Source organism: Mustela nivalis, assembly GCF_964662115.1.
Source record: "Mustela nivalis genome assembly, chromosome: 8".
Taxonomy (NCBI): domain Eukaryota; kingdom Metazoa; phylum Chordata; class Mammalia; order Carnivora; family Mustelidae; genus Mustela; species Mustela nivalis.
Genome location: NC_139027.1, coordinates 123,122,562 through 123,149,995, shown reverse-complemented (window position 1 = coordinate 123,149,995; position 27,434 = coordinate 123,122,562). Strand labels below are relative to the sequence as shown.

Sequence of the window (27,434 nt, the reverse complement as noted above, 5' to 3'; positions counted from 1 at the left end):
GGGCTGCTGTGTATAAAGTATCCCACGGACATAAGGGAGGATGGAGTCTAATGTCAATGCCAGGTCACGTTACCCCATCAGTTGGGCTAACTCAGGGAGCTTTAATTTTTGCCCTGGTCCAGTCATAACCTGGTCCAACAAGTTGGAAAATGGCCCCAGAATTCAGCTATGGGTTGGGGAAGGTGGGGAGGAACGAGTGGGCTGAAAATCTGATAAACAACTGACATGCACGAGGTGGGCAAGATGGGAAAGGGGCCCTGCTTCTGGGAGAAGTCCACCCTTCATTTTTACCGTAGTGTCCTATATTTTGCCAATCTACTGCTCTGCTCTGCAGCGATCCTGCCAAAGGAAAGAGGGTTTGAGAATCAAGAAAGGACAGTGGGAAGAGAAATAAGCTTGAGAAAAGAAATAGCAGCATACACCCAACCAGAGCTTCAATGATTTCCCAAGTAGCAGAGTTCGTTCTAGGGCTTACAAAGACAGCAACAGAAGAGTGGGCTCTAACTTTCTGTATAAGCGGTGTGTGGGGGTGTGTGTGGGTGTGTCTGTGTGTGTGTGCACGCGCGTGCTGGAGAGGGGATAACCATGGTCTCTCCCTTCAGAAAAGGTACATAATTTTAGGATCCCAGATTAGGAACTCCTGCTAAGCAGGCTCTAAATCTACCTCACCTTCCCCTTGATTCTGTTCATCTTGTGTGGGCAACTTCCAGAACAAAGAGAACTCCACAGAGTACAGCCTTTTGGCTCCCTGGGGCCTGGACTGGCTGCTGCCAGGGAACAGGGCTCTGCTTAGAAAAAAACAGCTGAATCCTGGGCTCTTGCTCAGATGGACTGCAGAGCTGCCAAGCGAAGGCTGCTGGAGGGGCAGAGAAATGAAGCAGCTGCCGCGGCCAGTGCTAAGGAAAGCTCTGGTGGAATGTGGAAGATTCAAGAAGTGAGGAAGCACATCGAGACGGGTCTCCATGGTGAGGCACTCAGGAAGTTCACGATGGAGCCTGGAGTAGGGCTGAGCCACGGGGCTCCCCTGCCTGCTAGCGGTCTCTGAGAAAGCCTCTCTGATGTGACCAACTTAACTGGCAGCCGCGCTGGAGGGCACACTATTGAGTTCGATTCTTACAGCAAACATCTTGGAGAGGAGAAAGCAGGGCACATCTGAAGTTGTTAACTTCCAAAGGTGAAAGCAACTCTGACCTTTTCTTATTGACCTTTACGTGGCTGAAATCACCCAAGTTCTAATAAAGTCAAATCAATGAGAAACACCTACGTGACATTTAAATTGGCCTCTGACCCAGGTTCGACAGTCAAGCTGCCAGCAAGCGGCTGCCGCTGCGTTAAGATCTGACCACCTGTGCAAACCTGAGGTTGTCTGGCTGTCAGGGACGTGGTGGAGGCTACTGAGCAGAGCTCCAGCTGGGGGGCCTCTTGGAACCTGTGGCAGCTTTGGGGTGAGGGTGGGGGTGGGAAGCGCACGGACCTCACACTGAGGAGGAAAAGCTCTGTGAGGCTGCTAGGGGTGACAGAGGAGTCCCTCCCTGGGGCCTGCGAGGAGGGCAGCAGAGGAGTCTGTGTGGCAGGAGAGAACATTTTTATACCAGCCAGCACATGACCAACAATCTTCTGTCCCACGTGTTCTAATCCATTTTAATCTTCATAAAGAAATTATTTTCTTCTCTTATTCTAATGTGTCAGGGCACAGATCACTGTGGTTTTAATATATTTAAAGCTGATCACCAAGGCCCTTTTTGGACTTAAAAGGTGGAATTAAGGTGTCACACTTGCCCCCAAGGATCCAAACGTTCAGCCACAGTCACAAACCCTTGTTCAAAGAGCTGGGTGAGCAGAGCTGACAAAAATATTTCTAATCCCACTTGGAGTCCCCTGCCCATCCTTAGCCTTACCTCTTGATTGCCTGCTGGGCCAGCATCCGATTGCCAGCCAGAAACGTCACACTGCCCAAGATGGCCAGGTACTTCAGGGTCTGGAACATGTTGAGCTGAGTCCAATAGACATACATGAGCCCCAGCATCGCTGAAGGAACAGACGTCATGACAGCCAGTTAAGTGAAACAGTGACAATGGCCTGGGGCAGAGGACAGTCCGGAACAGTACCTGCTGGATTCTGAAGAAGTCTCTCTTTCTAGACCAGCTGGTTTTATTCCTTGTATCCAATGCCAGAAAATTAATAACTCAATACACTTACCTTGGCTACCAAAAAAACCAGAGGTAAAAATCAGACCTCAGCACCTCAGCTACGTTAACTATCTTGTTCCATCTTCCAGCTCACATCTATTTTATCGTAGGTTTTACTTTTATTTTTTGTTTTGTTGTTTGTTTGCTTTTTTTTTTTTAACATGACTGTCTGGTTATAGTCAGGATTCATTTTACTTTTCAAATTCTGAACAAAAGCATGCAGGATTAAATAAAGGAATAATTTCCTTTCCATTGCAAAAAATGATAATGGGTATTTTGCCAGTGCGACTAGAAGGGAGGCGAGGAGTACTAGGGAGGGTTGGTGTAAAGGGCTCAGGTCTGGGCACGGGGAGCCTTGGGTTCAAGTCCAGGCTCTGCTCTTCCCAGTCACGTCCATTTCTCCGAGCCGACATTCTCTCACTTGTCAAACGGGGATCGTAATTCCTGCCCTAGGCACCCCCATCACGGTTGTGATGAAAATCAAATGAGGGAATGTGCACAAAAAGTTCTCTGGCAAAGAAAGTCACGCTTCTAAACAAATTTATATTCAGGTTTTGTTCTCAGTCTGACTCAGGAGGGCTATCACTCAAATCCAGTAACTGGGCTGGAGAGAAAGGTCACCCTGTCAATTTTGCCCAGAAGGATGACGGATGAACTACAGCAGGGGTTCTTAACCATCTCTGAGGTCATGAACCACTGTGAGAATCTGACCGAAGTTACGGACTCCCTCTTTCCCCAGAAAAACACAGACACATCTGTGGAGCCCCACAGACTCTGTACACAATTGACAAACACAGGATTACTCCTCAAAGAATCAACAAAATCAGAAAAGAATACTGAAGTCTCAGGGCGCCTGGGTGGCTTGTTCGGTTAAGCGTCTGCCTTTGGCTCAGGTCTTGATCCCAGGGTCCCAGGATCGAGTCCAGGGTCCTGGGATCGAGCCCGGCATCAGGCTCCCTGCTTAGCAGGAGCGTCTGCTTTTCCCTCTCCCCCTGCTTGTGTGCGCTCTATCTCAAAAAAAATCTTTAAAAAATTAAAAAAAAAAAAAAAAAAAAAAAAAGGATATTGAAGTCTCAGTAAAATGCAAGGCACCACAGACCCAAGACGGTCAAACATCTCTGAAATGCTTAGCTGATTTGTGAATTTACTGTCTTGTTATGTTTAGGTATGGAGTTCTCAAGAGAACAACGCAGAACAGTGTGTCCAATTGTGGAAGAAACTGTTTTCTATTACTGTCCAGACGCAGCCGCCAGCAACCGTGAAGATCGATACAGTGGGGGAAAGATAACCTTTGGAAACTGCATTAACGCTCGTCATCCAGGAAGATGGCTCAATGTAAAGATACGATAAGTGAGTAATCTCTGGAAATGAACAGGGCTATTAAGTAGGGGTAAATGGCCAGCCAACGGCAGCCTAGCACAATGAAACCCAATATAATGACAGCTGTTCTAAGCTGATGGACCAAACAGGTTTATCATCATATCAACTGTCCTAAAAGGCCAGGAGGAAGAGGGAAATGTTATGCTATTAAGTCATTATAGTTAATAGGCCGTGGGTCTACTTAACAGGGCTTTCGTGTGGGCAGGCGAAATGTCAAAGGAGGTTAAATGGAATTAGCAGCCGGGGGTGCTTACCAGCATGTCCCAGGTGAAAGATGATTGTGCTTGGAGCAAAAGTGAAGTTGGAGACATTGGCACCAATCCGGATCCACTGAACGATGGGGAGAAATAAATTAAAAAGACATTAGGACTTCAAACAGAAGACAACACATGCCACATCAATGCTAATCCGATGAACAGCCCCAAGGGCTTAAAAGTTCATCCACACTTGAAGGACAGAAAATTTTTCCAAGTGACAACCACCCTATTGTAAGTCCTCAGGAAAAAATTGTTCCCTTTCCTCTTTAGAAAGGCATTCCGACACTTGCTTTCAAATGTGCATGAATAACTCACACCTGAACATCCTTTATAATGACAGCAAACTTTTCTATTTTAAAGCAGGTGAGACCACGAGGCCGAAAGTCAGAGACTGCATTTATGATGAAGTCACTGGCACTCAGCCTAATTCCTCTAAATACGGGTAAGATAAGCCTCCTGGCAGCTGGCAGGGGGCATGCTCTTGCTCCAGGTTCTCTGCCTTTTGGAATTCTGATCACTCAAATACGAGAACAGGTGCCTACCCAATGTCAGGTTGCTGAAAGATCGTGCCATGCCTTCCAGATTTAGACTGACCATTAATTCCTCTACTGAAATCGATGAATGAATTAGGAACACAGGCAAGTAACCACGCAAAAGTAAGAGCTAATGAATTTTCCATGCAGTTCTCAATATTCTCTGAACTTTGAGGATATGCATCTTATAATTTTTAAAGAGAGACAAAAAAATTGGTAAAAAAAAAAACAAAAAAATTCAAACAGTACATTAAAGTATAAAAATTTCCTTCCTCTTTACTCCCTAAAAGGTCCTCTCCTGGGCAGTGACCGACACTAACAGATAATGCCTTTTTAAGGTTTTATATCAAGAGGATCATACAAACATACTATCCTACCCCTGACCTGCTTCACTCAGTGAGATATCATGGCAATCTTGTATCAGCATGTAAATCTATCCATTCTTTTAATAAACCTGCATATTATCCCATTATATGATGAAAAATAATTTATTTAACACTAGTTTTGTATGCGGACTCTGGGCTGTTTATTTGTTTATAGTTTTAGGCTCCAAATGCTGAAATCCATAGCCTCTGTACCCTGTTTTTATGCAGCTATCAGCACTGGGCCTTGCTTTTTTCACACTTCACCTCAGAACACTCCTACAGAGCATCCCAGTCTAGGTACTTTTATCATTTTTAGTGGCTGTTAGGTACTTTCTCATGCCCCCCCGTTAACGGATCAGTTTATTTGGCTGCTCCCCCACAGTGGGGAATTTTAGTTATTCTAAAATTTTTTGACCATCGGTTTAGGTCACAGCTGCTGGACCCCTTTGGAGCTCTGCTGAGGCCAGAACACAAAGCCTCCTTTAGAACGGCTACATCTGCTGAGTCTGGCGCCAGACACACACTGCCCATGCTAATTACAGCTACTCACCAGAGCAAAGAGCAGGAGCAAGGGCGAGAGGATCAGGGCAGTGAATGTATTGGACACCACCGTGGGGGGCCTCTTCTCAGGCTCTCGGAACAGGTGCTGCCGAAAGAAGACATACCAAGAATGTTGAAGAATGTGCCCTTCCCAGCAGGGGCTGCCACATAGACTGGGCACCAAAATGCCAATGACACTCAGGCAGAAATGCTTCCCAGAGGCTACACCCTCCTGGTAGTGACCAGACACCTGGCCTTTTGCCTCTTCACAATGCTGGCTTCTAATCCTAGAGGTCTTCTACCAAACACACCAGTGCCAGCTCACTACTTGGTCAACCCTCTTTTTCCCCTCAAAGACTCATTGCCATTTAGAGGTTAGAAAATACAACCAATCTAGTGGCATCTGCCCAGTGTCAAAGAGGGTGCCTGTGGGGGCAAGGGGGAGACTTGGGTGGCTCAGTCGGTTATGCATTTGACTTCAGCTTAGGTCATGATCTCAGGGTCCTGGGATCGAGCCCTTTGTTGGGCTCCCCACTCAGCAGGGAGTCTGCTTATCCCTCCTTCCCTTCCCCATACTCATGATCGATCTCTCTCTCTCTCTCTCAAATGAATTTTTTTAAAAATCTTAAACAAAATAAAGCAAGAAGAGGGTGCCCAGGTATATGGGCGGTTTAGGTGACAGATATCCAAGGCAGGACTCTGGATTTCATAATGCTTCTGGGTTCCGAGGGTGGCACTCTCATATGCTGCTGCCCCACTTAAGTTAAGTAACCTCACTCTCCTTTATAACTTAAAATTTAAGAGCCTCACTATGGATTTCCAACCATAACTCACCCCTTCTGAATCCAGCCCATGGCACTAAGGAAGCCCTAAATAAACTTTCTCCCCTCCTTGTTCTGTCTGATTTCTGGAATCGAACCAGAAAGCTGGGCAAGCATTGCTCTGATATTTCTTTGTTTTATTAGTTTGTCTTCCTGAGAAACTTTACTTGAAGATCTTTGGGAAGCTCATCTGGTGTCACCCAGCAAAAGCAGTGATGGACTGGGAGTCCAGAGACTTCTATCCTGGCCCAAGTAAAGGGGCAAGTTGCTTTACTCTTTGCCTCAGTTTCTAGCTGAAAAGTTGCGGGTAGGAGGTTGAGGACCATCCCAGTTAGAACGAGGCTGTAAGAGCATCTGACTACACTTGGTAAGCTCTGACACAGGCAAATTTAATTTTTTTTCACTTTCTTCCAATGCATAGACCTGCGTCTGTCTTTCCTCACCAATGTGCAGCCAACCCAGCTCCATGAGGAGGCAGCCTCACCTGGGAGTCCTGCTCCCAAATTTTCGCCTCAGCTCCCCTTCGTGGCCGCCTATTCCGCTCTACAACGCAGCCAGCGCCCTTCATCATCATGGTCCTACCTTCTACAATTTCAGTGCATTTTATAATCTTAAGTAATGCTATATCAACATTAGGAGAATTTCAAAAAAGAATCCTACTGTGACACTCTTTGGGCCCTTGTCCTTTCATTAGTGAATAAGAAGTAAGTAGTCTGCCTGAAACACTTCAACATTAATTCATATGTGGTATAAACAGTTTCCATGTTACTACAGTATGATCATTTCTCATGACTGCATATAGTCCACAGTGCGTCCACCTCCAATTCCTTAACCAGTGCCTCAAACTGCTTTAACGATTACTAGCTTTATTTTGTTTTATGTTTATTTTGCAAAATGTTTTAGAAACTTCTCAAAGCCTTTCTTTCCTTTTCGGTTACTTTTTTTTTTTTTTTTAAGATTTTATTTATTTGTTAGAGAGACACACAGTGAGAGCAGAAACATAAGCAGGGGAGTGGGAGAGGGAGAAGCAGGCTTCCCACTGAGCAGGGAGCCCAATATGGGGCTTGATCCCAGGACCCTGGGATCATGACCAGAGCCAAAGGCAGACGCTTAACGACTGAGCCACCCAGGCATGCCTGGTTACCTATTTTGATCCTCACCACAGTCCTGAGCTGAGCTGGGCAGAGATGCTAACTATGTGCAGGGATGGTGAATCTCTGGGGAAAGGACTGCCTGGGAAAAGAAAGCCCTATCCTCCTGCCCAGGTGAGTTTTCCACTGAGAGGCCCCAACAGCCCTGATTTCTGCAGGAGCAGAGGAAGAAAGCCAAACCCACCTGTGCTGTAGCTCTCAAGCAGCTAGCTTAAGGCTGAATCTTCTGGATGCTTAGGAAACACAGCCTCTGATTTTGTGTCCAGCTATCTGCTTTCAGGGAGGTGGACATTGGGCTCTGAGCCTGTTTCTTCAAGCTCTAGGATGGGACTGTATTTGTCCTAATTCATGGAATGGCAAAGCCCACACTAACATATCGTATGAACAAGCTAAAGAAGCAGCCAGAGCCACAGCCCAGGTGTTTACTGCCCATTTCACGTTTCCCCTCCGTGTTCAGTGCAGGAGCCCTTAGGCTTCTTATACCTGAATTTCCTGTTTGGGGGTGAAAAGGTTCTTGGACAGGACAGTCGATGGAGCATCTTCTTCAGGGAATTTGATGACCACGTCAGCCTAAAAAAAACAAGAGCAGTTTTGAAACACACAGGGCAGGGAAGAGGCTGGAACTCGACACTGGGGTAGCACCCCTAACTCACATCCGGGACCATCACTGAAAATAGCTGCAAGCGGTTCAATCACTTCTGATCCATTAGCTGACAAATTAGGGCAGTAAAAATTTCAAGAACAAAACAAGTATTTGTTGAAATGCTTTTTAGAGCAAGATTTCCAATTTTCTACTGGTCTGGTGACCCCACAGAGCTGCTTAATACAAAAATCCCAGCTGGTATTCAGGCTGTTACAGTTGCAATCAGAAACTGCTTGGTGTCCCTGGGAAGTGTGATTTAGTCACAGGGAAAAAAAAAAAAAAAAAAAAAGTGCTCTTGTACAAAAAACAGCCCAAAGTTCAGGAGAAAAAAAACTCTTGACTACAACACAGAGATGTGGCTGCCCCTTCAACTTGCAGAGGGAGTGCCCACCATTCACAGCCTGTGGATTGGCCTCTGCTACTTTTCTAACCTCCTCCTGCTCTGGACCAGACTTAGGTACTCCAGCAAAATGGACCCACTCAGGTCTCACCTTCTGGTCTCACTTTCTGCTTTCTGCAGAAAGCACCTTCTGCAGGCTGTTCCCCAACAACCATTGCACAGCCCCCAGATACTATTCTGATAAACCCTGCAATTCTTCAACCCCTAGCTCGAGTGTGGTCTTTCAAGTTTGTGTCTCATCACACCAAGCAAAGATGAGCTATGCATTAAGAAGCAGTATGTAAACTGTATACAGCAGGCAAACACTGGTTCATAGTTTACGAGTATCTTGCATATTCTAGAACTTACTATCCCAAACCATCCTCAATTATTACAACAATTCAAGTCTCACCCTCTCCCACCCCACCGTGAGGCTGTACCATATCTCAAAGACTGGGGCCTTCATCTCTTACATCTATGGATTCCCCCATAGCATTTTGCTATAAAATGAAAACCTCCTTCAAGTGTAACTTTTCTAGAAATTCGCTAGGACCCACGAGGGCAAATTTAGGCTCCATGCACTCACTCAGTCACTACTTATGGAGCACACCCTAAGTGCTGAGCCACATGCATACCCCTAAGACTTCTAGTAGAAAACAGCATGGCTCCTCACCTCACCAGGCCCATTTATTGCTCTGCACAGGCGAGGCTAGGGGAAAGGAGCGGTTTCTGTGGGGGGCATAGCCACCCTTGCCTAGATCAAGGAGCATCTGGGCACATACCACATTCCAAAGGATTGGGTTCTTCAAAGTGGCATCTCCGATGATCAGATAGAGAGTGTAGGTGCCGGACGCAGAGTCAAATTCAATCTTTCTCTCAGAGGTATCCAGTTCAAACTTGTACACATTCTTGCTGTCTGGCTCAGCAACAAACACAACTTCTTGGCCAGTCTTCTGGTTATGGAGTCGGACAAATGTCTGGATGGAAGAGTACCACAGTCTTTAATCTGATCATTTCAAAACTCCCTCTGTGCCCAATACCGAATGGACAAAGCAACAGACTGTTAGCTCTTTTGTCACAGTGGGAGCTCTGGGATCTGCCAGCCCTGCCCAAGCCAGAGGAAGGAGTGGCCATCCCATTCTCATTACAAGCTCGGAGAGCAGAGCTCACTTTTTGTTAATGTAAGAAATGTCACTAAGGGGTCCAGCCAATTCGCAACTACTTGGAGGCCGAATGCCCAGTTTGCGGATGATTTAAGCTCTTTGCTGCCGCTGCAATTTCTTCTTCCTGCCAGCCTTTTGGCCACCTTGCTGCCCAATTAACTTCTTCACCAGAGGGTAAAAAGAAGGGAAATGAGGTGGAACTGTAAGAGGCCCATTTTCAATTTCCTAGTGCCTCCAGCTAAAGATTTAGTGGAAGAGGCTCAGGGATTGATAGCAAGGCCGAGTTCTAACCGAGCGGAGCAGCCTGGTGTCACAGAGAGAGCCCAGGCTCTGAAGACAGGCAGTTTTGGTTCCACTGCTTATTAGGCGAGCATGTTACTTAACCTGCTCGGGCCTCGAGCTCTTCATCTTTGGTGTATCTGTGTCAAGATTCACAATGATGAATGCAAAGCATTTAGTGCCGGGCCTGGTAGAATGCTAGTGAGTCAATAAACAGTAGATGAAATTCTCGTCAGTGCGATGGTACAAGTCTAATCACCTTATCCTGCCAGTGGCATAAAAAATTAAGGCTTCTGCATATTAGAACTGCAGCAAGATTTAACACCCACGCAGAGCTTTTCTCTCAGGTGTTTTAAAATAAAGAACTGAACAAGAAAAGGTAGATTGGTTCCATTTAACAGATCATAAGGCATGAGGATTAAATGAGTTGCCATGGTCACAAAATTCAGCGCTGAATCCACGGAAAAAAAAGTAAATCTCATTTGTTACTCCACACCTCGGCAACAAAGAACCATCAGAGTATTTAGGGGAAAGGCCCAGAGATGTGAGGCATCCTGACTACGGCAGCCTTGGCCAAGAATGGGATTTAGGAGCCCGGATGCCTAATGTTCCTCCTGCTATAGCCAAGGGCAGGCGGTAGCCAGGCTTACATGCAAAATGCCAGCTCCATCTGGGAGGTCTCTATGCCATGGTTCCAAAGTAGAATCTTAGGTGAGACAAGTATCCAGTTAAAGTTACACTTCCTCACTAACTCTCCTTGTCCCAGTCCGAATCCCACCAATTTAGTCTCATGATTTCTTCTCCTCATTCTTTCTTCCCTGTGCTGTTTTGCTGACAAATGTCATTCTGAAAAGGAGCTGGGAAATGCTAAGAGGCTGAAGTGCTTTGAGTCAGTGAGCCATGGCTAAGTGCCCTGACTGAGCTCTCTGGAGCTCTCTGGATCTGAGGGCGTGGGGCTGAGGGGGACAGGGGAGAGGAGCAGAAAAGTGCCAGGGCAGTGGTCCTAGGGGCAGCCACTCTGGGTCCTGGGCACATGTGTATCAGCTGCAGCTATAAGAAACAGAAAGCGAGTGGTGCCTGGGTGGCTCAGTCAGTTAAGTGTCTCCCTTTGGCTCAGATCATGATCCCCGGATCCTGGGATCAAGTCCCGCATCAGGCTCCCTGCTCAGTGGGGAGTCTGCTTCTCCCTCTGCCTACAGCTCCCACTGCCTGTGCTTGTTCTCTGTCTCTTTCTCCCTTGCTCTCTGACAAATAAATGAATAAAATAAAAACAAACAAACAAACAAAAGAAACAGCAAAAAAGTTTCCAAGTAAATCCACTTATGTCAGTCATCTGCTTTGAAGCTATCTCTCGGCATGAACTTGAATCTGCTAGCTCTGCTCAAGTATCCCTACAAAGCACCTAAACCAAGGTCCCCAGGTCCCATGCTTTCGCATCTTTCAGCAAAATATTTACCTGAATTTCCCTTCATAATACTGCCACGAGATACTGGCATAATACTGCCATAATACTACTACGAGAGCAGTTATTCTCAAGCATCTCAATGGGGGATGACAAGAGGATGGGGAGAATATGTCTGAGAAGACAAGGGGCCATATCAGACTCCCTGGGGAAAGGGTATGATTTGAAAATCTTTTAAATAATAATTATCATTATTTTATATATGGAAAACAAAAATGAAAGCAGTTGCTTTCATAATACAAAGTAGGCACAAGTTAAAAAGGGTCATTCTTCAGATTTCCACAAACTCTGCTGCGGTCAGAACAAAACACTTTGGCCTACTGCCTAGGTTTTCCTTTTTCAAAATTATTTCAATCTTTTTTGTTTTGTTTTCCCCCAGAAAGAAAAAAGCCTCAAGTAAGTGCTAATCTGCTTTAAATATATCTTCTCGATACCAACTGATCTTTTTTTTTTTTTTTTTTTTTAAGGTTTTATTTGACAGAGAGATAAAGAGCACAAGAAGGCAGAGTGGCAGGCAGGGGGAGAAGGAGAAGCAGGCTCTCCACTGAGCAGGGAACCCGACGCAGGGCCCAATCCCAGGACCCTGGATCATGACCCGAGCCAAAGGCAACTGTTTAACCAACTGGCCACCCAAATGTCCCAGCAGTTGATCTTTTAAAAAGAACCATGTCTTCCACATTCAGGGTTACAGCCAGTACATGAGGGGACAGTGTCATGTGGGAGAATGTGATGTACCATCAGGGTCCACAGTGAAGACCCAGAAGCAGGAATGTGGAGTGTATATGCCACACCAACAATTCCGGCACGTGTTAATGGCACAGACCAACAGAAGCACCTGGGCTTTGTCCTGACCTGGTGAGGGGTGAGTTCAGCACCGGTGTTCACATCTACCAGCTGGAAGAACAAAGCGAAGTTCTGGTGGCTGTCTGCGATGAATGTGCCCTTGGCTTTCGCTGGATAGGTCACCCTGAAAGAGACATGTATACAGCAAGTCTTCAGAGAGGATCTGCAAGTATCTGAGAACAGAATAAAGAAGACAAACGGCGCTTCACTGCCTAATCCTCCCTCTCCCACTGGAACACTTTCCTGCTGTGGACAGACAGGAGGAGAGAAGCTGTCTGTGGCCAGAGGGCAAACCGCACTGAGAGAGCCAGGATGAGAAAAGCACAGAAGAAACTCTCCCTGGGCTCTGGGGCAAGGCTATGCAGACACTCCAGGCTTTCACTTTAAGGACCTAAGGATGTCAGCTGCACCACGTCAGGCACCAGCGGGGCACACGCAGGCACACAAGTGGAGTGGAGAGCCGGGCGGACAAGGCCGCAACTGCCACGAGAAGTCATCGCGGCGCTGATGTCAGCAGTTACGTGCGAGCGAGGTCGGGACGTGAGGGAGTAGGAGACACAAAACAAGAAGGGCACTCATTCTTTTTCTTTTTTTTTTGAATGCTGTATTTTTTCCTGGACACGGTTTCAATGTATTTTTCCTGCCTGAAATTGGATTTTTTAAAGAGTCATTTTCTCAGAAGGCAGACCTAGTGAAAAAACTTTTCACAGCTCCCTCCTGGGATAGTAGGGGAAGATGGCCAGGGGAAAAACAAGGTTTTACACTTGGGCTTTCTATAAACTTATTAGTAAAACCAATCCTTCACCCATATAGAGAATTAAACTTTGCAAAGCACTCTCACAGATCTTATGTCAGTGGATTCTCAACAGTGCTCTCATTGTCAATGTCACTGAAAACTAAGCCAGAGAGAGAAAGGCCCAGCTCTCTCATAGGACTTAGGAGTGAATGCTTAGCTTCTAGGCTCTGGCTAACATCTCCGGTCTTCATAATGGCCTAGAGGGTTCACCTTCCTTCTTTGGCAGCTATAGTCACCTAGCTGAGTATAGCTGGGGTCTGAACTAACCCAGAGGTCTAGATAGGCCCCCCCAAAACCCAAGGATCTGGGAGAGGGCTGACAAAGAGGCTTCATACAGTGCTCTGCCCCCATGTTCAACTGCCAACGGCTACCTAGAAGTTTGTGTTAAAAAAAGATTCTGGGGACGCCTGGGTGGCTCAGTTGGTAAGGCGGCTGGCTGCCTTTGGCTCAGGTCATGATCCCAGTGTCCTGGGATCGAGTCCCACATCGGGCTCCTTGCTCAGCAGGGAGCCTGCTTCTCAACCTCTGCCTCTGCCTGCCTGTGCTCGCTTTCTCACTCTCCCTCTCTCTGACAAATAAATAAATAAAATCTTTAAAAAAAAAAAAAAAAGATTCTGAGCACAGCGAGAGCAAATGCTATGACTGATCAGTGATGCCGTCCACGAACTTGAGAAAGGAAATTACGGCCCCAGTACTAGTTATCTGCCATCTCAATTAGAAGGACCTCTGAGGTCTTCAACCAATTTCAGACCCACCATGGGTCAAAGAGAGTTGTCATGAAGCCATTAAAAACCAATTCAGGACTATGAAGATAAAGTCTTTAAAAAAAAAAATGTCATCAGAACTAAATAATGTGCTTGGTAGCAGAGCTGACTTGGACTCAGACACTCCCCATTCCTTTGTGGATGGACCGACTGTATAGATACCCCCCCAGATCTGCCAGGATGCTGCTTGGCGCGGTGCCAGCAAAACTGGAGCCTCTGCAGCTGCAGGTGCAAGCTGGGTCACTGGTGACATGGGAATAGGGTTTCGTGCCTGGGCGCGCTCCTGTCAGCGCAAGCCTGAGCTCCCCCTGTGCCAAGAAGGCGCCCCACCTACCGGGTGGTTTTGGGTGCAATGCTCTGATCCTTGTCCACGGTGGAGAGATCAACATTCGTGATGCCAACTTCAGTGGAGATCTTGACTCGGAGCTAGAGTGAGACATACAAGAAAAACACCAGGAATTAACAGGCATATCCAAATTTTCCTCACAAAGATGATCCTAGGATGGGAGTCTTCAACGATTTTAGCAAAACTGCCTCAGCCAGATAGGATTTCCACTTCTCCTACCACCAAGGCTCAAAAGGACTCCTTGGTTCTTACCCCTTCCTTCCCTTCTTTGGCTTTGGTTGGATGGTATATACTAAAAGAGGAAAAGAAAACCAATTTTTTTCATGTGCCCTTTAAAATAAATAAGGGGGAAAACCTGTAAGCAGTAACCTTCAAATAATTCAAATCAACAAGTACTCAATTCCGAGGACGGCTATTGTTTGCTACGTGGAAGACTTTATACACGGACTCTGTAACCACGATTTCATTTAATCCTCACAACTCTCTAAGGCAGTGCTATTTGAGGTGAGGAAACTGAAGATGAAAAAGATGAAGCCACTCACTTGAGTTTAGCTGGCTAAACTTGGTATTTAAGCTCAGGCACTCTGACTCAGCATCCATGCTCTTAAGCACCTTGCCATCCAGCTTCCCGGGAACACTTAACTCTACGCCAGGCAGTACTGGGGGTCTGCCCACGAAGCCCTATGACACCACAGCTGTCATGTGTACTGTTTGCCAGGGACTTCTGGTTTTCCCTCTGAGCACGAGGCAGAGTCGTACTTCTCGGACCGCTGGAGTCAAGTGTGGCCATGTGACTTGCTTTGGGCAGTGAAATGTGAGCCCCTCAATGGAAGCTTTAAAAGTCAGTGTGTGATTCTCTCCTTTTCTCTGACATGGACATAAACAATGTGCAGAGAGAGGTTTACTCCTTCAGCCTGGGTCCTGGAGGAAGGACAGCCTGAAGGCGGACCTCCAGCTGACACACTAAGGAACCTAGCACGGCGAAAAAACAAACTTCTGCTGTTCTAAGCTATGGAGACTTGGGAGTTTGATAGCAGCACAAACCAGTCCATCTTGACTATTAGCGTTTGAATTCTATGTGTTTCCTATAAACATGTTCACAAAGAGGAGGAGCCAACACAATAAACAGGACCTTTTAAAAAATTAGCTTAAATGTATAAAATTCTAAGAGGCAGAAAACATTATGAAAGTCTATTCATGAGAAATTTTTTATCTAAAATCTAAGTTTTAATGTGCAAATTAAAAAAACCCAAGGCACTTCTTATGTGCAAACATACCCATCAGACTTCCAAATATTTGATAAGCTTGAATGTAATGCTTAGGAAATCCTTGCTAAATCCACTGGTTTATAGTCTAAGTCAAGATCAAGGAACAGAGACAGAGGACTGGGCAAATAATTGAAGGACAGCTTTGGCATTTTGCTAAAAAGCACTATCAAGGTGTGACAGCCTCAATCAAGGACAAGAAGAAAAATTAAAAAGGGATAAAGATAACTACCAAGCAATTCCTTTTAACAGCCTTCTTTCCCACCTCCGTAATAACCATTTTGTGACAACGGCCTCAATTATCAGATTGAATAGAGGTATTCTGTCTTACTTAAAAAACAACAACAAAAAACCCTGAAATGTAAGAGTTATTACCAGAAGCTGTAAGGATGATTATTACCTCCTACTTTTGCATATACAGCCATCTATTGGCAGAATTATATCCAGCAGCACTGCCTTTCAGAGTCTAGGCAACTGGGTGAATCATGAGGTAGGGAAGGAATATAGATGGCCTTCAAGTTGAATAAACCCCCAAAGGAAGAGCTCGGGGGCCACTCTTCCGGCTCTTTGGGCTCTGTGCTGAGCAAACAGCTTCATGACTCAATAGAGGGCTCAGAACCAGAGCAAACTCTGCTATATAAAGCCAGTGTGAGAGGCACTGACACCATCTGAAGGAAAAACTAGAGTGGAAGGCTCAAGCAAAGAAGCAGCCCAAGAGCTGTAGTCAGGCTACTAATGTTCAGCAAGATCCCACTAACAGCACCTTCCCCAAACCCCCAATGGCATCTGGAGCACCAGGGTGCAGGAGATTTACAGGGATGGCAAGAGGCACTTCCTGTCTTACAGGGAAACACAGATGCAAAGCTGAACTTTAACAAACCAGGCTGGTGCTTTTTTTTTTTTTTTAAGATTTTATTTCTTTATTTGTCAGAGAGAGAGAACACGCACAAGCAGGTAGAGGCAGAGAGAGAAGCAGGCTCCCTGCCAAGCAAGGAGCCCGATGTGGTACTCAATCCCAGAACCTTGGGATCATAACCTGAGCCGAAGATAGTGGCTTAACCGACTGAGCCACCCAGGCATCCCCAGGCTGCTGCTTCAATGGAAGGATGTTCCAAGTGCTATCAAAGCACAGGAGAAGAAACTGTGACCTCAGTCAGCCTGCGGGTGGCCCTGGGTCAGGCAGCAAGAAAGGAGCCTGGCGATATTCCACGCTATCGAAACAATGTCTTCACAGTTAACTACTATGCAATCTTCACCAACTTTAACCAGATAATTCCTTCTTCACTTCTTTGACTCAGTCTCTTAATGCCTTACTCATTTAATTTGTAAATGTGATCTTAAAATCACTGTTCCACCTAAATGTCCATAAATAGAAGACTAGTTACATGAATACACTATGAATCACCATGGAATAATTAAAAAAGTCAAGGTAGATGTCTATGGACAGATACAGAGATATTATCACCTACTTTAGAATACACAGCCATCCACTGACAGCACTGTCTGTCATGGAGTCCAGACAATTGGGTGAATTATGACAGGGGAGTGGCAGAGGGCTGGGGGCGAAGTAGGGGGATTGGGGAGGGGGTATTGAGGGTGGGGAGGCCATCAAGTTGAAAAGACCCCAGAGGAGAAAGCTGGGAGCCTCTACTTTGTGATAAATACAGCGGTTTATAGAATAATCCCTTTTTGTGTAAACAAGAAAGGATATGCACATTCATTAATAAATGCATCCTTCTTTTTCTTAAAATGTACATAGTTAACTGTTAAGATTCCCCTGAGAACAGGAGCTGGACTAAAGGGATGAGAAGGCTCTTACATTTCATTATATACCTTTTCGCACTTTGAATTTTTTTAAACTACATGCATATTTTACTCCTTTTTTCTTTGAAAAAACATGGATTATCTGAGCAATGAGACTGTGTACCCTTTACTTTCTTCTTTATAAACATTTTGTATTAAAAAGCAAAAACCCATACATATGATTTTAAAAGTAATACTCTTCGTGGGGCGCCTGGGTGGCTCAGTGGGTTAAAGCCTCTGCCTTCGGCTCGGGTCATGATCCCAGGGTCCTGGGATTGAGCCCCACATCCGGCTCTCTGCTCAGTGGGGAGCCTCTTCCTCCTCTCTCTCTGCCTGCCTCTCTGCCTACTTGTCATCTCTGTCTCTCAAATAAATAAATAAAAATCTTTAAAAAATAAAAAATAAATAAAATAATACTCTTTCTGGGGCGCCTGGGTGGCTCAGTGGGTTAAAGCCTCTGCCTTCGGCTCGGGTCATGATCCCAGGATCCTGGGATCAAGCCCCGCGTTGGGCTCTCTGCTTAGCGGGGAGCCTGCTTCCTCCTCTCTCTCTCTCTCTCTGCCTACTTGTGATCTCTGTCTGTCAAATAAACAAGTAAAATCTTTAAAAAAATGGACGCCTGGGTGGCTCAGTGGGTTAAGCCACTGCCTTCAGCTCGGGTCATGATCTCAGGGTCCTGGGATCGAGTCCCGCATCGGGCTCTCTGCTCAGCAGGGAGCCTGCTTCCCTCTCTCTCTCTGCCTGCCTCTCTGCCTACTTGTGTTCTCTCTCTGTCTAATAAATAAATAAAATCTTAAAAAAATAATAATAATACTCGTTCTTTCTTTCTGTAGATGGGTATATGGAGACAGATGTTAAAAGATTTGGGTAAGGCTCCGAATGTATCCTCATTATAACGACAGAAAAGCCATCAACTTTCCGGGTTTTTACTTAGAGTCCTAACTGTATTTCAATAAGAACATGGTCGCTAAGGTCTGCTAATCAACATTCAACTGTGTGTTTGTTCTAAAGACATCATAAGCACTCCCAGACAATACAGACACACAGATGACAAAAGGGCAAATCACAGTGAACTCAAGTCATCCTGGGTTTGCTCTCAGCCCTAATTCTAAAAGGCTCCCTAAGTTAAAGGATTTTTTGTTGCAGAGAAACAACGTAGGGCTGTTCTTGAATAAGGAACAGTTTAAAACAAGTCCTTCTGCTCCTAAGATCTTACTACAAATGGGTCTCTGGAAACACTGAAAAGAAAAGCGTTTTTATACTACTCTTTTAAAGCAAACTGAGAAATAAAAATTATAACTTTTTCCAAAGATGTGTTATAAAGAATTCAGAGTAGGATCCTGCTGGGTTAGCTGCTTCTTCCTTCACACTAACACTTCAGGATTAGTTTTTACAATAGGAAAGGGACGTGTTTAGCCACTTTAAATGCAGCTAAGCCTGCTTCACACTGAATCATACTAGTGCTTTCCTTCCTGATTCTGCATCCCACATACACCTCAAAAAATGTTTTAACACCAGGAAATGCAGTCTTTCTGCTGAGAGTAATAACCCCCCAGTTTAGCTCATTACTGTCAAAAATGATGGTGCATTAGGGGCAATTAATGTTAATGACAGCTTCGAAAACCCATGTTTCCCCTGACAGCAAGTCCAATGTCAATGAATGCTATTACAGGCCTTCCACACCAAACCACCGTTAATGTACTCTGACCAATGTCAAGCATCTCTTAGGAGAGTAAACAGGACTGGCTGACCTGCTCTGAGGCTCTAAGTGTGATTATTACTGAAATTACAAAGTAACATTGCAGATGTGACAGAGGTCAGAACACACACACACACATAAAGCTATAACATAATGAAGAAGGAGAGATTTTGCAATGCTTACTTTATCACTTGGAAAAAAAGGGACAGCAATGGCCTCAGTTGGGGCTTATCATTGCACGAATAATAGTTATTAGCCTTTTTGCTATTTTGCACTTAGATAATATTTCTAACAATCACAGAAACACTTGGACAAACAACAGATCTGAAGTAACAAAAAGGCAAGCTGTTACAGTAACCAAGACAGCACAGTATTGGTATAAGGATAAAAATACAGGTTAATGGACTACAACTGCAGGGTGCCTGGGTGGCTCAGTGGGTTAAGCCTCTGCCTTCAGCTCAGGTCATGATCTCAGGGTCCTGGGATCAAGTCCTGCATCGGGCTCTCTGCTCAGCAGAGGCCCTGCTTCCCCGATCTCTCTGCCTGCCTCTCTGTCTACTTGTGATCTCTCTGTCAAATAAATAAATAAAATCTTTAAAAAAATTTTTTTAAAATGGACTACAACTGCAAGCCTAGAAATTAACCCTTGCCTTTATGGTCGACTGATTTTTGATGCCAAGACAATTCAATAGGGAAAGAATAATCTTCAACAGAAGGTGATGGGATTTCCACATACATAAGAAAGAAGTTAGAGCTCACCCTTACACCACATACAAAAAACTCAAAATCAATTAGGAACCTAATATGAGAGCTAAAGCTATAAGAGGAATAAATCTTCATAACCTTGGATTAGGCATTGGTTCCTTAGATGTGGCACTTAAACCAGAAGCAATGAAAGAGAAATAAAGAAACTGAACCTTGTCAAAATTAAAACAAATCATGTATCTGATAAGAGACCTGTATCCAGAATATATTAGCTCAATAACATAAAAAGACAAACAACATAATACAAAGAGAAAAGAAGAAGTATACAGATTGGAAAGGAAGAAATAAAAATTAAAAAAAAATTTAATGGGCAAAGGATATACAAAGATATACAAATGACCAATAAGCATATGAAAAGATGTTCAGTATCATTAGCTATCAGGGAAATCCAAATCAAAATTTCAAATGAGAAACCACTTCCTACCCATGTATGATGGCCAGAATGAAAAGAAAACTAGTAAGTGTTGGTTAGGATGTAGAGAAACTGGAGCTCTTATATATTACTAGTAGAAATGTAAAATGGTGCAAGTTCTTTGCAAAACGGTTTGTCAGTTTCCTGAAAAGTTAAACACAGAGTTTATCATATAACCCACCATTCCACTGCTCGGCACACATCTCATAAAACCAAAAACAGAAGTCCTAATAAAAATGTGTACGTGAATGTTCACAGCAGCATTATGTATAATCGCCAAAAAAAATGGAAAAACTCCAAATGTCCATCAACTGATGAACTGATAAAATGCTATACCTACACGCTAGACTATTACTTGGCCATAAAAGGAATAAAGTACTCATACAGGCTACAACATGAATTAACATGAAAAGTATCATGCTAATGAAAAAGGCCAGACACAAAATGCTGCATATTATATGATACCTTTAATATGAAATGTCCCAAATAGGCAAATCATAGAGACAAAAAGTAGATTAGTATTTGTCAGTACTGGAAAGAGGCTATATTGTTATAGAATAAGGAATGTCTACTGCAGACATGGGGTTGTTTTCTGGGTGATAAATGTGTTACAGAATTTGATAGTGGTGATGGTTGCAAAACTCTGCAAATTTTCTAAAAAACCCACTGGGGCCCCAGGTGGCTCAATTGGTTAAGTGGCCGACTCTTGGTTTTAGCTCGGGTCACGATCTCAGGGTGGTGGGTTTGAGACCCGTGTCAGGCTTGGCGTTTAGCACGGAGTCTCCTTGAGATTCTCTCCCATAACCTCTGCCCCTTAGCCTGTATCACATGCGTGCTCTCTCTCCCTCTCTCTAAAATAAACAAATAAATCTTTAAAGAAAATATATACTAAAAACACTGAATTATATATACTTTAATGGGTATATGAATTATATTTTCAATAAAGCTGTTATTTTAAAAAAAAAACAAACCCAAGATATTTTATCTAGGATATAAAGCTCACCCTTCAAAGATGAATTACCATAGTTCTAACAGCCCAGGAATGTAGGTAAACATCTTTATACCACTCCATCCTTTTCTTCTAAAATGGTCTGAGATGGAGACTAAACACTGAAAAAATAAGGTTTGGTCTCCACTCACAGGGCGTTCCCAGTCCAATGAAAAAGCAACACACATATAAGCAAGCAATGGTAATACAATTCAATAAGAACAGTTACTGACAGGATATAAAATACTATAGCAACAAAAGTAAACTTCAAGTATGTTGAAACCCTAAATATAAATAGGGGGAAAAAAACCTTAAAAACCATTAGAAGAAAATATTGGAGATTATCTTTATCGCCTTGGAGTAGGTAGCATAGGACTTTTTAAAAACACAAGACACACAACCTAGGCAAAACATTTTTAAATTAGGCTTCATTGAAAATAACTTTTGTGCATCAAAAGATGCCATAAACCAACACTGAGGGAAGATATCTAATGCTTTTAACTAAGAGTCAGTTTCCAGAATACCAATAGCCTCCAAAATTTAGTAACAAAAAGACTAACAAACCCAAAGAAAAACACAAACGCAAACAACAGTTCACAGAAAAGGAAAACTAAAAGGCCAATAAACACAAGGAAAAAAATGTTCAATCTCATTAGTAACCAAGGAAAAACATTAAAACAAGACATCATTATGGAGTGCCCAGCTGGCTCAGTTGGTGAAACATGGGATTCTTGATCTCAGGTCATGAGTTCAAGCCCTGCATTAGGGTCAGCCATTACTAAAAAATAAGACTTAAAAAGAAAAAATAGACACCACTTCATATCCATCAATTTATCAAAAATTCGTAATACCAAACAGTGGTAAGAATATGAAGAGAAGAGCAATTTGGCAATACCTGATAAAGCTAGGGGCACCTGGGTAGCTCAGCCGTTAAGTGTCTGCTTTCTGCTCAGGTCATGATCACAAAGTCCTGAGATCAATCCCTGCTCCTCCCTCTCCAACTCCCCCTGCTTGTATGCCTCTCTCGCTCGCTCGCTCTGTATCAAATAAATAAATAAAAATCCTTTTTTTTTTTTTTAAGATTTTATTTATTTATTTGACAGCCAGAAATCACAAGTAGGCAGAGAGGCAGGCAGAGAGAGAGGAGGAAGCAGGCTCCCTGCTGAGCAGAGAGCCCAATGCGGGGCTCGATCCCAGGACCCTGAGATCATGACCTGAGCCGAAGGCAGCGGCTTAACCCACTGAGCCACCCAGGCGCCCCAAATAAATAAAAATCTTAAAAAAAAAAAAAAAAAAAAAGACTGTAAAGGTAGAAAGAAGAAAAGATTTCAGGAAAAAAAAAATTTTAGAAAGGAATGTCTGCCTTTTAATGTGTTTGGTTGCAAATAAGGACCCTTAATGAGGGAAGCTAAAATTAAAAGGATCTAGATTTTAAAGGTTTAAGGTGCACACTACAATAGTTTTCACCCCAATTTTGTGTTAGTGGATGGACTAGGATCAGATGTCTCATGCCCAAAAAGGTCAGACATGAGGTAGAGAAAAGGCAGAGATGAGAGTTCCAGAAAAAAATCTTCCTTTCCAACAAACTTTAAATGTAAGTATTTAATCTACCTACTTTAAGTAATGCCCCACTTTTGAAAAGGTCAAACTTTTCAGCTACCTGGTCCTTTCAAGTGTCATTGGAGCCAACTTGAGGAGCTTTCTAAAGGGCAAATCTGAGATAATGTGAGCAAAAAAAATAAATGATGATAGTAAAGGATCATAACCTATAGAGTAAAATAAACTTCCATGAGCCCAAAATGTTATAAATAATTGAATAAATAAATAAATGAAGACAGGGTTGGGAGAGAGATAGCTTTTCCTTACAGCGGAATTCTAATTAATAAATGCAGAAAGAATGAAACAGAAAATCACCTTTTGGCAGTCAACCTATTAATAACAGTTGCAGGCAAGATCATCAGGATATTTGCAGACTCAATTACAAAGCAGAAAACAGCAACTTTATAGAGAGAAACCTAGCAGGCACCACCTTAATCAAGTGATCAAGGTTAACATTTACACCAGCAATGAGACATATCAACATCATGTACTTCCTAGGAAGAGGCACTGAGAGGGACAAAGCATCACTTTTGGAGTTTTCTTGCAAAAAAACAGGTAGCCTAAGTTTAATTTTGAGGAAACTCAAAACCCAAAGTAAGGGACATTCTACAAGCTAAACAGAGAGTACTTCTAAAGTATCAAGGTCATGAAAGAAACTATATTATAACTTAGAGGCGGCGAAAGGGACTTATGACCCTAAGTTGAATCCCACATTAGAACAGGGACACTGGTAGGATAACTAGTGAAATTTGAATTAAAGTCTATAGATTAGTTAGTAGCATGAGTCATGTTAATTTCCTGGGTCTGATAATTATATAACAGTTATATAAGACATTAATATTTGGGTAAGCTGGGTAAAGGGCATTCTTGATACTACTTTACTTGGTTAAGTCCATTCCCACAAAACCACAGATAAATGAGGTATAGTTTTCCATCCTTAAAACCTAAAAACTCAGGTCGCCTCATGGCTCAGTTGGTTAAGCCTCTGCCTTCGGCTCAGGTCATGGTCTCCGGATCCTGGGACTGAGCCCCACGTCAGGCTCTCTGCTAAGTAGGAAGTCTGCTCCCTCTGTACGCTCACTCTTTCTTTCTTGCTCTCAAAAATAAATAAATGAAAAACCTTTTTTAAAAAAAGTTTAAAAACATGTTTAAAAAAATAACGAAAAACTTCCTTACTTCACACAGAAATTCTTCATTCCCTTTTTGCAACTTAAGACCAAAATTATTTCAAAATGAAAAAGTTTTATTAAAGAGAGAAAAACAAGGGGTGACTGGCTGACTAAGTTGCTGGAGCGTGTGACTTTGATTGTAGGGTCATGAGTTTGAGCCCCATGCTGGGCACAGGATTTACTTAAAAAAATAAAGACTAAAAGAAACTTTTAAAAAAGAAAAAAAAAAGTGAGTGGTAAATGACACCTGAATAGTTAAGAAAAAAGAGTTCTCCCAAAGAGTGTGTATTTAACTATTCAGGAGAGGCACAGGACCACTCCAAGTTTCCCTCACCCAACAGAATGCACAAGAATTAAGTAGATACAGCAAAGACACAGCAAAAGCACTGAGAAAGTACAGCTGAAGGGAGTGATGCCCTGACAAAGGCCAGAGCTGGAGCTGCACACAGCCCTGCAGCCTCCAGGCAGGCTGCCTATTCCCCAGAACTTGCTAACCAAACTCATACTGCACAGGGAACCCACCCAAGCACAGGCTGGATGACCTTGGACAAGTTACTCCACCCTTATGAGCCTCTTCTGTGCAGTGAAGATGGCTTCATCTGTGTCTTAGGGTTGTAGTAAGACAAAAATAATGTAAGCAAAAGCACACAGAACTAGGCTTCTCATGTCATAGGCCTTCAATAAAGGGTTCACACTGATGGTTCTAATTAAGAATAAGAAATGGTTGGGGTCCCTGGGTGGCTCACTGGGTTAAGCCTCTGCCTTCGGCTCAGGTCATGGTTTCAGGGTCCCGGGATCGAGCCCCACATTGGGCTCTCTGCTCTGCAGGGAGCCTGCTTTCCCTCTCTCTCTGCCTGCCTCTCTGCCTACTTATGGTCTCTCTCTCTTTGTCAAATAAATAGAGGAAAAAAAAAAAAAGAAATTGTTAAATCATATCCCATAGTTTAAGAAAGTAGAAAAACATGTAATTCATCTTAAATAAACTTCTACGGAAAAGGTTAAAATGAAAGCCACAGTGCCTGAAGGGGTATACTCCAATTAGCTAGGAAAACCACTAATGTGAAATTCCTCACTCCCCAAGCATCTGACAAATGAGGCGTAGTTTTCCATCCTTAGAACCACTTTGGATCTTTGGATCTTCAACACAACTAGCGTTAGCTAAATATGTGAAACACAATTCATTATGAAACTTACTGATTTTCGGGCAACCCTCTAGCGTCCCCTCCCTCCTCAGCTTTGTACTATCACTTTGGTATCACTCAATAAACTTGTGCTGACCACCCAAAAAAAAAAAAAAAGAAAGAAAGAAACTCACTGATTTTCTTTTGTATTCACCCAGAGAGCCTCATTACAGTATGTCCCTGGGTGCTTTTCATCACCTAATTAGCATCAGGCACTTTTCTAAATCTATCAAGACCTACCACACAAAACATCATAACAAGAATACTTATGTCTCAGTGAAATTATAGGTGATTTTTCTTTTTTCTACCTCCTAAATTTTATGTGAGATACTAAATCATACCAGAAAATAAATAATTTACAAATAAAACTCACTATGATCAAGTTCTTGGCGAAGCGTAGTTTAAACTTACTCTTCTCTTAACATGTTCACATTAACTTGGCTGTAAAATGTAGTCAATATACCAGACGATTAATCCTGTGTGCCTACTTGGTCATTTCCTTGGATTTAATGGGGATGACAAGAAAAGCACTTACCTCAACACTATTTGCAATATAACGGTTGTCACCTTCAACTTTGACAGAGAAGTCATAATAACCACTGGAAAATTTGACATTCACGAAGTTTAGTTCAAAAACATCCCTGTTAAGAATGACAGCGGGGTTAGCAAGCACTCACATAGCAAAGTCATGAATGTAACAAAGGGGCCGCGCGTGGCCCTCCTTGAGACAAGCCAGGGTTATGCCACGTCTTCTCCTTTAAACTTCCCACCCAGCTGGGCCACCTCCTGCTCAAGCACAGATTATGGTGTGGGCAAAACTTCAGAGAGATCTAAAATGACCTCCTCCTTCTAGTCTCTGAAGTCTTCTCTCCCTTGTTTCCTCCTCTCCACTCCTAAAACCCCATACCCTCGGGTAGGCTTCCACAATTAAATGCAAAACAGTCTACAGTATGATCCCTATTATGTTTAAAAAACAGACAGCGAGAGAGTAGAAATGTTCAAAAAGGTTGGTGCAGAGCAGTATAATTGCAGGCAATTTTTTATATCACTTCTACTTCTCTGTGTTTTGTGAATTTCCTAAAAATGACATGTCTTACTTTTATGAAAATATCAGTAACTTTTATTTTAAAGGGGGGGAAAAGGTAGAGAATTAACTTCAACTACATAGCAAAATCCCAAATGTCTTTTACCATCATTCCTAAAAATGATTTTGCTTTTTAATTTAACATATTTTCTGTTTATCCTTATCATTGTCTAAGAAATGAATATTCTTGGGGCACCTGGCTGGCTCAGTCAATAAAGCATGCAACAATTCTTTTTTTTTTTTTAGCATGTGACTCTTGACCCTCTGGGGTTCAAGCCCCATATTGCACCTAAAGCTTACTTAAAATAAAAAATAAATAAAAGAAATGGATAGTCTAACACTCAGAGTTCCCAGTCTTAGCTTACCAACACTTAACAAGATCTCATATAAAAATTGATCCTGGGACGCCTGGGTGGCTCAGTTGGTTAAGCAGCTGCCTTCGGCTCAGGTCATGATCCCAGCGTCCTGGGATTGAGTCCCACATCGGGCTCCTTGCTCCGCAGGGAGCCTGCTTCTCCCTCTGACTCTGCCTTCCACTCTGTCTGCCTGTGCTCACTTTCGCTCGCGCTCTCTCTCTGACAAATAAATAAAATCTTAAAAAAAAAAAAAAAAAAACTTAAAAAAAAAAAAATTGATCCTTAATTCTTTTAAAATTTCCTTAACAATATGCAACCATTAAAAATAAGACTAAAGCGGCACCTTGGTGGCTCTGTCGGTTAAAGGTCTGCCTTTGACTCAGGTCAGGTCATGATCCTGGGATCCTAGGATCCCGGGATCAGGCCTTGGTCATTGGGCTCCCTCTCTGTACTCACTGCCTGCGGCACATGCCCCTCCCCTGCCACGTACCCCCTCCTCCACCCTGTTCCCACCCATTCTGATCTCTCTCTCAAATAAATAAACAAAAAATATTTTTTAAAAAATAAGACTGAAGGGGCGCCTGGGTGGCTCAGTGGATTAAGCCGCTGCCTTCGGCTCAGGTCATGATCTCAGGGTCTTGGGATCGAGTCCCGCATCGGGCTCTCTGCTCAGCAGGGAGCCTGCTTCCCTCTCTCTCTCTCTCTGGCTGCCTCTCTGTCTACTTGTGATTTCTCTCTGTCAAATAAATAAATCTTTAAAAAAAAAAAAAAAAAAATAAGACTGAAGAAGATTTAATCCAATGGGGGAAATAATCATGAGACACTGTTATAGACAAAGCATAATCCTAATTCAATTAAAAATATATTTATTTGCATAGAAAAAGGGCTGACAAAAAAAAGACAAAATGTGAACAGGAGTTATCTCTAGGTGGTAGAACTATTAGTGATTTATATTTTATTTTGGGGCTTTTCTGTATTTCTCCTACAATAAATATGTATTACTCATATATCAAGAAAAAATAGCATCAAATTTAAAACTTGCTACTTACATCACAATGACAAGACAGAGACAACTAGAAATAGATACGGAAGGAAACATCAAAACTAAAACAAAATTCTTTTAGCTTTGTTTTTTTTTGTTGTTGTTGTTTGTTTTCTAGTGATCTCTACACTCAATTTGCAGCTTAAACTCACAACCCTGA

At 43.2% G+C, this 27,434-nt stretch overlaps 1 protein-coding gene across 2 annotated transcripts in view; it reads right to left on the bottom strand.

Moving 5' to 3' along the window:
* Positions 1-27,434, bottom strand: part of RPN2 (ribophorin II) — a 57,093-nt gene that overhangs the window by 2,938 nt on the left and 26,721 nt on the right. The window contains exons 9-17 of one of the 2 annotated variants that reach the window (XM_082746245.1): positions 25,328-25,433; positions 13,900-13,991; positions 12,015-12,129; positions 9,041-9,235; positions 7,720-7,806; positions 5,275-5,370; positions 3,824-3,899; positions 1,899-2,028; positions 292-339 (exon numbers count right to left, since the gene is read on the bottom strand). In XM_082746245.1, the coding sequence (XP_082602371.1) occupies positions 292-339; positions 1,899-2,028; positions 3,824-3,899; positions 5,275-5,370; positions 7,720-7,806; positions 9,041-9,235; positions 12,015-12,129; positions 13,900-13,991; positions 25,328-25,433 (945 nt within the window). The remainder of the gene's footprint in view (positions 1-291; positions 340-1,898; positions 2,029-3,823; positions 3,900-5,274; positions 5,371-7,719; positions 7,807-9,040; positions 9,236-12,014; positions 12,130-13,899; positions 13,992-25,327; positions 25,434-27,434) is intronic. The other variant, XM_082746246.1, reaches the window with a different exon arrangement.